General features: G+C 43.1%; 2 protein-coding genes across 4 annotated transcripts in view; one reads left to right on the plus strand and one right to left on the minus strand.

The window, feature by feature from the left end:
* The window catches only part of snd1 (staphylococcal nuclease and tudor domain containing 1), a 131,051-nt gene that overhangs the window by 63,831 nt on the left and 52,675 nt on the right, over positions 1 to 14,545 (minus strand). The gene's annotated exons all lie outside the window — the stretch shown is intronic.
* On the plus strand, positions 1,089 to 3,653 carry lrrc4.1 (leucine rich repeat containing 4.1). The gene has a single exon (XM_030783526.1). It carries the CDS (start codon positions 1,092 to 1,094, stop codon positions 3,651 to 3,653), a length of 2,562 nt encoding a protein of 853 aa, XP_030639386.1. The 5' UTR covers positions 1,089 to 1,091.

Below are 14,545 nucleotides of genomic sequence, written 5' to 3' on the forward strand. Positions count from 1 at the left end.
TTATCGTGCTGCTGCTAGTGCTCGTGCTGCTACTGCACCCCTCTATCTCTTCCGACCCTCGTCAACCCCCTCCCCCCCAAGAAGAAATTGACGGATTATTGGGAAGTGTGCGGGAGGCAGGCTGCAGCTGCTGCTTCTGTGTTGGCTGAGCTGGACAGCGGAGCTAGTTAAGAGAAGAAATAAGCTAATGACCGCAGTGTGTGTCACGTAGCCCTTTTGCCTCAACACGACACGGGAAATCAAGTATACAAGACAAACTGAGGGAGGGGAGGAGATCAACAGAAAAAAAAAGTGAGTGGAAAGAGGAGGACAGTAATTTTTTAAAGGCAGGGGGGGCGCATTTGAAAAGAAAGAGGAATTTTTTTTTTTTTAACCTTCCTTCTCTTGTTCAATCTTTTTTTTATTCTTTTTCCTCTGCCCCTCTCTCTGTCTTGGTTTAGCATGTGCGAACATTCTACTGTGGAGACTTGGGAAAAGGCATTCAAAGATGGCATTGAGCGGCAATTTCCAAGGACAAGCATCTGTGGATGAGCCAACAGTGGGCAAACGAGTGCTTCCCTGGGAGTCAAACTGGATTGCTACCTTTACCTAAAGCTCTATGGGCCTACAGATTCATTAGGTTTTCGAAGGAGGCTCCTGTGTGGATTTATTAGGGGCCATTTTGGTGTTCATCTCTTGATTTGTCTGAGAGATCATAAATAGAAGGCTTTACTGCTCCAAGGGATGTATGAATTATACACTACAGCTTTGTTGTGATTGCAAAAAAGGGACCTGTAAAACCCTTTGAGGTAGGTGGCTAGCGTTCCAACCCTTTTTGTACTTAAATTCTACTCCCCATACTTTGTGTTCATTACTCCTTAGCGTCCTTTTTTTCCCTTATTGTTCTCACTGTCACTGAACAGCACTCCCCAAGTCCTGTCCATGGAAAAAAGAGCCAGAGTATTGCTTAACCCAGGGTAGGGTCAGTCCTCCGTTAGTCAGAGCTGTACCCCTCCCCTTTCCCACCCCTCTTTCCACCCACCCTCCCCAACCAATACCATCACCCTGTGCCCCCTCCCCCAGACGATGCTGAATTATGAACGTGCCACATCATGAGTCTCCTGGGGCGGGTAGCTGTGCGTGGAGCCAGGAAAGCCGCCCTGCTCTGTGTCATCTTCCTTGTGGTGCACGTGTGCCTGGAGGTGGCCGTGGATGCAGGGGGGCCCCAAGGCTGCCCGCCCGTCTGCTCCTGCAGTAATCAGTTAAGCAAGGTGGTGTGCACTCGTCGTGGCCTGACCCGTGTACCTCCAGGCATCCCCACCAACACCCGTCACCTCAATCTCATGGAGAACTCCATTGAGGCAGTGCAGGCTGACTCTTTTCGTCACTTACACCATCTAGAGGTGCTCCAGCTAGGACGCAATGCCATTCGGCAGATTGAGGTCGGTGCATTCAATGGCCTGACTAACCTTAACACATTGGAGCTCTTTGACAATCGGCTGACAGTGGTGCCCAGTGGGGCCTTCGAGTACCTGTCCAAGTTGCGGGAGCTGTGGCTCAGGAACAACCCCATTGAGAGCATCCCATCCTACGCATTCAACCGCGTGCCCTCGCTCATGAGATTGGATCTGGGGGAGCTGCGCAAGTTAGAGTACATTTCTGATGGGGCATTTGAAGGGCTGCACAACCTCAAGTACCTCAATCTGGGGATGTGCAACATTAGAGGCGAGATGCCCAACCTGAACCCCTTGCAAGGGCTGGAGGAGCTTGATATTTCTGAAAATCTCTTCCCAGAGATCAAGCCAGGTTCTTTCCGTGGACTGAATTCACTCAAGAAGCTATGGATCATGAACTCTCAAATAGGTCTGATTGAGCGGAATGCATTCGATGACCTAGTATCATTAGTGGAACTGAACTTGGCCCACAACAACCTGAGCTCCTTGCCTCATGACCTCTTTGCCCCATTGAGATACCTGGTGGAGCTGCATCTCCACCACAACCCATGGAACTGCAGCTGCGACTCTGTGTGGCTCTCAAGGTGGTTGCGCGAGTACATCCCAACCAACTCCACCTGCTGTGGCCGCTGCCATGCCCCAGCACACATGCGAGGTCGTCAGTTAGTAGAGTTGGACCGTGGGGATGGCAGCACCCTTCAGTGTTCAGCACCTTTCATCGAGGATGCCCCAAGAGACTTGAACATCTCAGCAGAACGTGTGGCCGAGTTCCAGTGTCGCACAGCAGCCATGTCGTCAGTGCGGTGGCTCCTGCCAAATGGGACCATTCTGACACATGCCTCCAGCCACCCCCGGATAACAGTGCTCAATGATGGAACGCTCAACTTCTCCAATGTGCTGGTGGGTGATACAGGCATGTACACTTGCATGGTGTCCAACGCGGCAGGCAATTCCAATGCTTCGGCCTACCTCAATGTGAGCGCAGCCGAGCTCAACACATCAAACCTAAGCTATTTCACCACAGTCACGGTGGAGGTGCTAGGTTCTACGTCTGAGATGCCCAAATCCAAGACCACCACCACTACCCCAGGCTCCAGCACAACCACCACTGCATCACCATCAGTCTTTCAACCAGTCTTCATCTCAACGCCAACAGTACTGCTCCAGAGCACCGATGTGCCATCAGGCCGTCCATCAGCCGTTCCAGCTTCCAAAGTCACAACAGTGAGACCACCCAACACAGGAGGCACCAGCCTGGATGAAGTGATGAAGACCACCAAGATAATCATTGGCTGCTTTGTGGCAGTAACTTTGCTGGCAGCAGTCATGCTCATTGTGTTTTATAAACTGCGGAAGCGACACCAACAAAAAAACACAGGTGCAGTGGCCAGGGCAGTGGAGGTTATTCCAGTGGATGAGGACCTACCTCCACGGGCCTCAGCTACTACCATAACGGGAGAAGGGACTCTCACATTGCCAGAGATAAGGGACCACAACAGTATTCACAAACTGGACTACATAACTCACAAATCTGACTACAGCCATCACAAACCCAAGCCGGAGTATAGTACCCTAAAACCCAAGACAGATTACAACACCCACAAATCTAAATTGGACTACAGCAGTCACAAATCAGCACTGGAGTACTCCCACAAATCTCTGCCTGACTACCACACACACAAACAAAAACCTGACTACAGTCCTTTTAAACCAGAATACAGCACTTATAAGCCTGACTATGGCTCTCACAAACCGAAACCAGACTACAGCCCATTCAAATCAGATTACAGCACTCACAAATCTAAAACGGACTATGGTTCACACAAACCTAAAACAGATTATACACCACACAAAGCAGCCCCTGACTTCAGTCCCTTCAAGTCAGACTGCAGTCCTTTCAAACCAGACTACAGTGCATTCAAGGCACACTACAGCCCCCTCAAAGCGGAATATGTTAGTCACAGATTGGACTACAGCCCTCACAAACCCAAAATGGATTACAGTCCTCACAAGATGGACTACAGTCCTCCTAAGATCGACTACAGCACTCTGAAGCCCAAATACAACACCTACAAGCCAGCAGGACACGCAGCCAAATGGACAGAGAATAGCATTGGAAACTCTCTCCCACGAACCATGCCCAGTGCCATCACAGCCATTCCTGAACCCATTGTCATAAAAACCCACACGAAGGAGAAAGTACAAGAGACTCAAATCTAACCTCCCTTCCCATATTCCATACCCCTAAATCACCTCCCCTTCTCCAGCCCCCTCATGAAAAACATGCAATAGAATGCACAAAGGGAAAAAAAAAGACAGGAACTACTTTTTGTACAGAGTGCAAAATCTACAGACTGATTCCTTGTTGTACATGCTTATAAATAAATATATATATGGAAAAAAAATTGAAACTACCATGGGCTGGTCATAGAGAAGCAGATTATATTAAAAAAATAATAATTGAAACTATTTTCTAACTTGTAACTTCTATTTAAAAGATGAGTTGTTTAAAGATGCTGTCATGACAAAGAAATGAGGGTAGTCTTGTTTTAAAAGGGCATTCTGTGTGATTTCTAAACCATGTTACAGAGAATGCAGTGAAAAGGAAAAAACATTTATACTGAGAAATCTTTCTTTAAAAAATAAAAAAAAAAGGTCAGTGTCGATCTTTACAGGTTTATCTTGTAAAAGCACCATGAATTTGTACTGTGCCAAATGTTATAAATGCAATAAAAAGGATTTTTGGAAGAAAAAAAGGCAAAACATAGAGATATTTTTTTCTTTCTGTCGGCGTACTGTAGCGATCAGCCAAGTGCTTTAGACACTGCAGCAAGACTCTGCAGCTATATTTTAACCCTGCGACTGCTGGATGTCACTAAAGTCTAATAAGCCAGAGCAGTAAAGGAATGCTGGGTGGTTTCATTAAAACAGTCTTATCACAATCATAACCAAAGAGCTAGTGCTCTGCTAGTACAAATGACATTGAACTACTATTATTCTATGCTTTGTATGTGTCTGTGCACAACATAATATATTCATCTTCGAGTTTTACATTTGTGTCAGGATCCAGTAAACAAAACCTACATAAACGGGGCTTCCAAATGGCAATACTGGTGACAGGAATGCTGCCTAAGAAGAAGTGTGCTATACTCTCAGTGTGCCCAATGCTGCCGATGCTAATGGGAGCTTAACAGTTGTAATGGTTTGTTGTTTGAATAGAGCAAAGCTTATCGCTGTCCTTATTCTAAGATATTTCAATGAAAAGCAGGAGGGAGTGATTTGAACTTTTCATGTGTTTGGTGATCTGAACTTTTCATGTGTTTGAGCAAAGGTTGCTTATTTATTGACTATTCACGTCACTTTAGGAGCATTCTCTCATGCTGCAAGACTGTGAATTCTTTTCATAAGCAATAGTTTCAAAATGATAAACGGATGCAGTGTAAGGACAATATACAAGAAAAAATTATAAATCATGCCACAATTTTTTGCATTCCCATCTCACAACGCTTGCTGTGGACAGCATTATGACATCCATTGGCTCGAAAACATTTCTTCACTGATAAACACATCCTGTTGTAGAGTTCTCACTGGTACTGCTGTGCTTAAGCTTATCTGGCAATGTATTATTACAGTGTACAGGTTTTCAGGAAACTACATAATGACAATCAACTATGAAAAATACAAGATACAAAAATGCATGTGAACAAATTGTTAGTATAATAGTGAATAGTACGACTCCTACTCCTACTACTGTTAATGAACTAATAAATGTTTCTGTTATAGGGCTTGTTGCCTAAATGGGCACAGGTTGTCAGTGAGATTAAAGGCTGATTAAATGATAAGTGGTGCAGCAATAATAAACCATATCCTCACAAAAATCTGGAAAGGCTGGCCACAGAGTGCTGGTACCCAAGAGGGCCAACAGTGCTGTATTACAAATTTGTACAGCAGTAAGGTTTGGACTTGTCCGTCACATTTACAGAAGCCAGATGAAATGGGGTGAGAGGAGTGCCTGTGAGTATCTCTTCACCCTCTCTCTTGTCAGTTCTTTACTGGTCAGTGGTGTGGTGTGGAGAGGAGAAAAGGGTGGAAGCTACAGACAGCGTATTACAATGTGGGCCTCGTTTAATGTGCTTATCCTGCAAAGTGCCTTTAAGACAGAGTGATGTGTCTGTGGAATGATGGCACTATTCTAAGATACTGAAAGTGGGGATGGAGAAAGGACAAATGTCTTTGCACATAAAAAAACAAAGAGGGCGCAAAGAAAGGGGACATCTGTGACACCCCTCCCCACACATACACAGGCACACATGCATGCAAACAAACAAAACCACATCAAATGCAATCACTTAAAACCAACACAAACACACAGAGCCATGTGTGAACTGATGACAAATGCACGCAAACTGGCACTCACTCTGATACAAAGCCCTCTCTCCTACACGCATGTCTACATAGGCTATGTATTACTAGGTTCAGAGTAATAATCGACAGTGGAAGACATGTTGCTGATGGTCACTCAAGCACAGATCGCAGCAGATCAAGTCAACTGTGTCCCTCTTTGGTTTCAGTGGATGACTCATGGTCTGACTTAAGAAAGTGAATGTTTTTCCAGGTAAAGCACTTGCTACAAGAGATCCTACCATCAGGAAAATGCACCTCTAACTGGTGTCAGCACAGATTTCAAATACAGTTGCTTCAGCAAAGAGATAGAGGCAAAGAAGAAGAAGAAGAAGAGGAGAGAGAAGGAGAGAGAGAGAGAGAGAGAGAGAGAGAGAGAGAGAGAGAGAGAGAGAGAGAGAGAGAAGGAGAGAGAGAGAGATTAAAAAATAAACCCTGAAGGGGAAGAAATGGTTGAGTTATAAATAAACTTCTGTTCCATCGTGTCTTTACTGCCTCTGTCATTGTGGTTGCTACAACTTAAAAAATATGCAACTATGAGTGCAGTTGTGTCCTGCCCTGTGTGCAGCTTTTTTTTTTTTTTTAAGCTGTAACTGTGATGAGTCCACGAGATGGCTTTGAACAGAATGCCATGTGTTGGCTTGGAATGGAGTCTGTGTGTGTAATTGGCATCATGTAAGCCCAGAGAGTGAGGAGAGAGAAAGGGATGGCAAGACACCCAGAGAGACAGGACATGGAATAACAGAGGTAGTGGCTATATGTATCTGCAGGCCTCAGCACTGTGCTATGGTGCGAGGTAACAGGCTGCGTTTGGCAGTGCATGACAGGAAGGCAAGCAGGCCAGCATCCAGTCAATAGGGCAAAGGCAACTCGTACATATAAATGCACGCATGCATCCTTAAAAAAAAAAACATTTAGATGAGTTCAGCATGGACCATAATCACTCGTGTGTGTTTGTGTTAGTTGGGATAAAAAAAGAGAGGATGATAAAATATAAGAATATTTCTATGATCAAGGTCAAGGTCAATATTTGCGAAATGTTGAATGTCACATCACTGAGAGAAACAAAGAGAGAAAATGGGAAGTATGAAATTAAATTAGAGAAGGACAACTGAAGAGAGAGGAAAAAAGTGAGTGTGATGGGGATAAACCACTCAAAACAAGATCACTCCAGAGAATGTGATGCAAGAGTGCCAGCTAGAGCTGGAATGGGGCTATGGTTACTGGTGATTGGTGGGCTGAACTGGCAGATGGGGGTAGGGCAATAATAAAGTAGAGATGGAATGGATGGTGGTCCAGTGATAGACTCCAACCCCCCCCCCCCCCCCCCCACCCCCCCCCCCCCCCCCCACCAAAAAAAAAAAGAAAAAGAAAAAAAGATAGGGAGAGGGGCAGAGTAAATGGTTATACCTCTTAGAAAGAGACAGGATGCTAATCTGTTTTAAGGAGATGTAACCAAAATGGACCGGACTATTTACACTTTACTCTAAATTTACACAACATTCAATACGAGATGTCATCAAAGTCAGTATTATTTGTCTTTTGACGACTTGTATATTAAAATGAACAAAACTGAGAATTTAAATAATCTCAGAAATTCTTATAAATAAATATTCACCAAGTTGAATTTACATGTTGACTGTCATGTTGAAAAGGATACGCAGGGCTTAGAATGCACAAGTACTGTAAGTTACTCACGAGCTACGAGGGTTCTTAATTACCTAATGAAATCTTGACTTGATCACGGTTCTCCGTGAGCTGATCTTGTATGTTTGTATTGTCGACAGATGAACAGTTTGCTCATGAGTCTTGAAGAAGTCCTTGAGAGCGTTCAAAATTTCGTGAACATACTATTGTGATTCCAAACGGAACATGCGTCACTGCTGACCTTCCCTCCTCACACTCCAGAGGGTTCCTGAGCAGATGTTTACGGCCTAACTTTTGTCTGCTGCTCTATTTTTGGGAGCAGAGTAAGGATAAAAGGTATATTTTTATGCCTGGATGTTGGAGCCTGAAAGCAAAAGATTAGGCGCTAAATCACAACGTGTTTGTAGGGCTGCTGACATGTCCACAAAGAGAAGAGAGAAAAACGAGCTCAATTAGGCACAACGTAAACAGCTTCATGAAAAAAAGTGTATGTGATGTCCAATGGTGTTAATGTCACTGTTTTTATGAAGCTTTCTTAATGCAGCTGCATCGCCTCAAAGGCGTTCAGATGGATCTTATGCACCGCTTTTCAATGAAGAGCTCACACATATGCACAGACACACAGGCAAGTTCAAAAACCCTAAAGAAATATTCTGTATACAGGTTATACATGCCATTTATTCCCTACGTACAAATACCAATGCAATTTCAAACCATACATTTAAACACAAACACACACAAGTACAAATATGGGCCTGCAGGAGGGAGAACACACACACACACACACATACACATACACATACATACACACACACACACACACACACACACACACACACACACACACACACACACACACACACACACATACATACACACACAGATCATTCAAAGTCTTTGTTTAATATGACATTCTGTCTGGAGATATATGGAGAACTTTTTCCTTGATCATATATTAGCATCTCCTCAGTGTAATTCACAGCCTGTGGTTAAGAGAGTATTTCTGAAGCATTTTTATCCCTCCTGTTCTACCACACGTGACTAATTTAACTTCATGCAAATGGCGTAGCACAAAAGGTTGCCCTTTTCACATGTTTTAAACAGAACCCAGAGGGCCTGTACTTCTGAAGGCAAGCAGCTAAGACTCAGGCAAAATGACTTCATTTGGTGCAGTTTGAGGCTGGAGCCTGACAAACAGCTCCTACGGTACTACTTCAAAGGGGCCAAATTAAACAAGGTAGCTACTTAACGCAGCAGCTATCAAAGGCCTCTGATTCAGTGTGTCAGTGTAGCAGCACACCACTTCAAGTAGAAAGAGATGGGAAAAGGAGGAGTTAGAATTGAAAAAAAGAAGAGCACAGGGAGAACGTGAAAAGAATTTAGCTTGTTATACAGCTATACACACACACAAAAATATAAATATATATATATATATATATATATATATATATATATATATATATATATAGATACATATATAGATATATATATATGTGTGTGTGTGTGTGTGTGTGTGTGTGTGTGTGTGTGTGTGTGTGTGTGTGTGTGTATATATATATATATATAGATATAGATATAGATATATATATTTTTTTTTTTTTTTGACATCTATTTCAAACTTTAATCTCTTCAACCCTTAATATTTGTGTTAGATTCAATACTGACTCTTTACAAAAGACTCTTTTCTTCAGTAAAACATGAGATGAACTAAAATATTGAAGATTGTGGTTTAATTTACTTCTTAGTTAAACTGGTACTTTAACTGCGCAGTGCAGGGGTAATAGATTTGAGGTAATCCAACATGAGACCACACAGTGTTTTGGAAGCAATGAACTTTGTGTACAAACGTATAAGAATGCTGTATTGTTTAAGAGAGAGAGAGAGAGAGAGAGAGAGAGAGAAAGAAACAAAGATTCTTAGAGAAAGACAATCCCTTCAAAGTACAGAGCTCAATGTATTCATATTATTTAGTGGCACCATTTAGAAAGCTATTGAACTGCAAATAATTACTTAATGTAAATGTGGTAAAAAGATGGATTCAAATCCAATATATTAAGATATAGTAAGTGCAGTTATCTTGAATTCATGGCCGGTTTTATGGGGAGACAGGCGTAGGGCCCAGTTTTCAGTTTTTAATGGGTCCAAATAAAAACTGTTAAAAAAAGACAGATAGAGAGAAAGAGGGGGGGGGTGTGGGTGGTTTAAAACATATCACATTTTATTGAAGCAGTTCCAGAAAACAAGCCTTGTTTAGCATGTTATGGGCCTGCATACACCAATTCCTAAGTCAAGTAAATCTATTAGCATCCTGAGACACTGTGACACACACACACACACACACACATATATATATATATATGTGTGTGTGAGTGTGTGTATGACTCTAGAGGATATCAAAGAAGAAAAGTACACACTGATAAGAGGGAACTCCTGCCATCAAGCATCTAGACCAATGACGAATATTGATAATGGTTAAAGAGGACTTTTTGAATTGGAAAATAATTGTTAAGAAAAATATGATATATTTCGGGACATTCCTCTCCATCCTTAGAGAACAGGTTGGTTCTGGAGTATATCAGCACACACACATACACATATCTAAGGCAGGTCACCAGAGCTCCTCTCTGCTGCACACAGATTTCACACAGACTTTCATCATTCCCACAACCAAAGCCTTTCTCCAGAGGAGATGCACACAGCAATCAGAACACATGAGTGGGCAAACACTGTTCACAAGTGTGATGATTAAAAAAATGAGATTCAGTAATGAGTTATTGCCAATGGGAGGGAACCCCCTGTAGAGGACACTGTTAATAAGGGATCACTCACGTCAATAAGCCCCTCGTTCTACCCTTCTACCCCTAAATCAATGTGTGACCAGCTACTTCATGCTCTCAAACATCAAAGATGAAGGCTATGTTAGCGCATGCCCCTCCCTTTCTGAAAAGCCCATGGAGATACAGCTCTGATGTGCTCTCACTTTAAAAAGCGTCTTTCTAATCACCCAAGAGCCCTCAGGGGGAAAAAAAAAAAAAAAAAAAGGAATGACACATCTCAGGGCATGGTGACATTTACACGCACATCCCCATCCCTAAGCGCACAAAAAAGTAGGATGGTTCATGACATTGACAACAGCTAAATCAGCCAAGATGACAGGTACTACGCACTGACTTTGGGTTAGTGGTAAATTTCCATCCAATATTAAACCAACAGAACCACATACAGAGGGTTAATACTGTTGCAAGCTTAAGGAAGAGGAGTCTGAACCAGGGCCCCGGGGATGGACAGCATTTGGTGAGAGAAATAGTTGGCTTTTTCAGAGGAATGATTGATTCTTCTGGTTTAGTCACTTTTAAGCCGTTACTAATAAGTAAATGCAATAGTGATGCAATTTACCACAATGTATTGAATGTACACCTGTCACACACTTAGCAAGCGGTCTTTTCCGACGCCGCATGTACTCATTGTAGAGAGTGGCATCAGGATCCTTATTGAGTCTGCAGCGTGACAGCGGGGTAAGATGTCTGTACTGCGGCGTTAGTGTGTGACTCTGGCAGAGCGTGAGGATCCTGTGTGTGAAGCACGGAGATAAGTCAGGCTCCTCACTGGCATTCAGCATGGCTGAATCAGACAGCTTGGCAAACACCTCGCCCACCCACTCTGCTGGCACAAGAAACCTAAACAGTTTGTTCACAACAGTGCTCCCATTATGGGTCCATTAGCATTGTTCTAGAGACAGTGAGTTGAGGTGAACTCCCATCAAAAAAAAAAAAGCTGAGACAAAAAACAACTTGACACTTCCCCTTCTGAGAGATGACCGGAAACCAGGAATGTTCGCATGCGTCAACATCTTGTGTGGGAATGTGGCATCAACATTCTAAAGTATGTGAGAGTTCATAATGACAATGTGCCAATCCAACAAGAGAGAGGGTGAGACAAACACGCATACACTGCAAGCAAATCTAATCATGCAAGTCTCTTTCCATGTACTTCCTAATATGTACTGTTACTAATTTGATATGGGAATTGTAGTATTCCCAGGGATTTGTAGTCCTCTTGAATAGGTTGCAAGAAGTATACTCAGGATTGGACACAGCATGGACGGCCATTCGGATGCAGTAAAGATGGCTAATGCTAAACGTCCTTGCTGAGGCGTGAATAAGCTCAATTTCAAAAAGCTTTCTGGCAGAAGTGCAAATGCATGCTCTCTCTTAATGCCCACATTAGTGTAATTGAGCAAAAATGTCAGCGTGGCAAAGGATATTTTCATTCTCCCTTTATTTTTATAGGCCACTTTTACAAGAAGTGACTACATCCTCAAATGACAAAGAACTGCCATGAACCAACACGTGCACGTGCGAGAGTGTGTGTGTGTGTGAGGATAACAGACTGAGACAGTGTAAGCATATGTTTCAGAAACACACAGAATTTAAAGAGAATCTCCCTTATTGTGAGGGTAAACCGAGATGCTGCGTCAGACTGCATACAAGTCTGTGGTTCTAGCCAATGTTCAGTGTCCATATGCTTTCCCTTTGGCCACTCTTATTTGACAGCTTGTCATTCTCAGTCACCATCATTCTATAGGACGACTGTTCTCACTCACTGATAAAAACACAGTTTCCTCACAAATGCTTTGCAAACACACATAATCGTAAAGACAAACTGATATGCGGGCTGCAGTTAAAAGCAGCTCTGAATAGTTTATGCGAAGTAACTCACATTCATGAGAACATAAGATGACAACTTGTGGTCGAACAGAAGGATGCTGCTCTCTCGTCTCATAAATCTCTCTCTCCTGTGCTCTTATTCTACTAAGAGACAAAACGACATGCCCATTATATCGCCCCACCTCCACTACAGCTCTTTAATCAACAACAGTGCTTCAGCCATCATAGTCATGTTGAGCACTTCCTGTGACATTAACCAAACACCATTACTCAGTCACTCTCTTCTCTCTCTCTCTCTCTCTCTCCTTCTGTAAGTACAGTCAAACCCTGACTACATCACACGCTACTCAAGACAAGTCTGTGTGATGCTAGGCCTTTTGAAGGATTCTGTCTGCTTGTCCTTTTTGCGGTGTAGTTTCTGGGCTCCGGGGAAGTTTCAGGGGAAAAAAAGGGAGCGAGAGACGGGGAAAGCGCTGACGAGGCGGCTGAGATTAGGGCCCTTTCTCTGGGCTCCAGGTGTCCCCGCTGCCAGGAGAGGTCAGTCATTGTGCTATAGTAAGCGTGTGCAGGATTACTGATTCCTTTGGATAAAAAGAGTTTCAGCCAATCTGCACATTGACTCAGCTCCAACAAAACCACTGCGTTACCTTCAGCAAATATTAAATGGCATATGGAAATAATGGCGGAGCATCTAAACATGTGAAGGAAGAGCAGTTTCAAGCAAGACAAATGTTGAAAGAGACAGGAAAGAGGCTTTGGATAGGGAGAGACAGAGAGAGAGAGACAGAGAGAGAGAGAGACAGAGAGAGAGAGAGAGATGACAGCTGAGTGAGTGTGGCCAAAAAGAGAGGCCAGGATGAGTCCCAAACTGCCAGAATAGAGACAGGCTTCCAAGGCAACACACAGCAGTCAAATTGCCATGGGAACGGCTTTAACTCTGCACTAGGAACTGGTGAAAGATCATCAATATGCCAAAACCTCCTTTTGTATTACTTTCAACCCTTCCCATTCTCTATTCCTCACACATACCGGCATCACACCTGCAGGTCTGAACAGTAACGAATTCCAAGCACGTCATTCAAAAAGACGAGCGCTGTAAACAGTCAAAACAAGCATAATAAAAACAATTCTGTAAATTGCCAAAACACAACTACCGGAAGTATTCAATGACATTTACTGTCACTAACACCCAACACCACCTCATCTTTTAATATCACCAATTAAAAGACTGTCTCAGGCAATGGATGTGCAAAATTAAGTGAAAGAGAACATAAGAGAAAGGGTGAAAGGAAAGGAAAAGTGAGAGAAAGAGAGGAAGAAAGAGGCGGAGGAGGCAGGTTATAAAAGAGCTGCTGTGGTATTTAATTCCCACAACAATTACTACAATTATCGCCCTAATCCCCACATGCCATCCGGGGGCTCCGGTCCAAATGCTGACAACAGTCTTTAACCAGAGACAGAGAGAGAGTGAGAAAGAGAGAGAGAGAGAGAGAGAGAGAGAGGGAGAGAGAGAGAGAATAATGAGAGGGAAGGAGCAGGGGGCAAAAAAGGAAAAAGAAAGTCAAAGGAAATATTAAATGAAGAATTTACCATTTGGGAGTATGAGAAAGGACAGGCAGGCATAAGAGTGTGATGTGAAAGAGTGGGAGAAAGAAAGGGAGAATGGGATAAAAGGAAAAGAGAGAGAAAAAAAAAACAAAACAAAAAAAACAAAGCAGAGGCATCCATTCTTCAGCTCCCTGAGTATGCATGCAGCTGTGTTGGCCTGGCTTAGTAAAGGTCATCTCATAAAGCAGGGCAGAGCAACCACACACTGGTTCCTACACTCACACACAGGCAACATGGTTGTCCAGGTTACAATAAGGGATCAATAGAGTGTGTTGGTCAAAGTCTCCTCGCTCGGCAGAGGTAGAGCATGAGAAGAAATGGCTGAAAAGCCCTGAACCTAAGACACAGAGTTCTCCAACTGGAGGAGAGACTGCATTGTCACATGTCACCAGACAAACGCATCTTGCCATTACCTGAATAGCGAATGTGGACAGGTGGGCATTGGGGAGGTGGTGTGATTGGATCGGATGTAGATCAGATTAGATCAGTGTGGGCCACAAAACCCAGTCATGGTGGGTGTAGTTAATCATATGACTAATCATAAACTTACAGGTGGTGATTAAGCATAGCATTTTCTCAGTGAGTTCACGTCAATTTTCTGGGTCTCCTGTAATTATCAGCCAGTATCAATGTGATCAGTGAGTGAATCACTCCTAATGAGTCATTATCAAAGCTTCTAACAGCTACTGATTATGTACTTCCATATGCTGTCATTCCATTTGAACTAATACATCAAACAAAATCTATCTGCCAAGCTTTCTATAAAATAGGACAATCTTAACTCTATTC

Source organism: Chanos chanos, chromosome 1 (genome assembly GCF_902362185.1).
Source record: "Chanos chanos chromosome 1, fChaCha1.1, whole genome shotgun sequence".
NCBI lineage: Eukaryota > Metazoa > Chordata > Actinopteri > Gonorynchiformes > Chanidae > Chanos > Chanos chanos.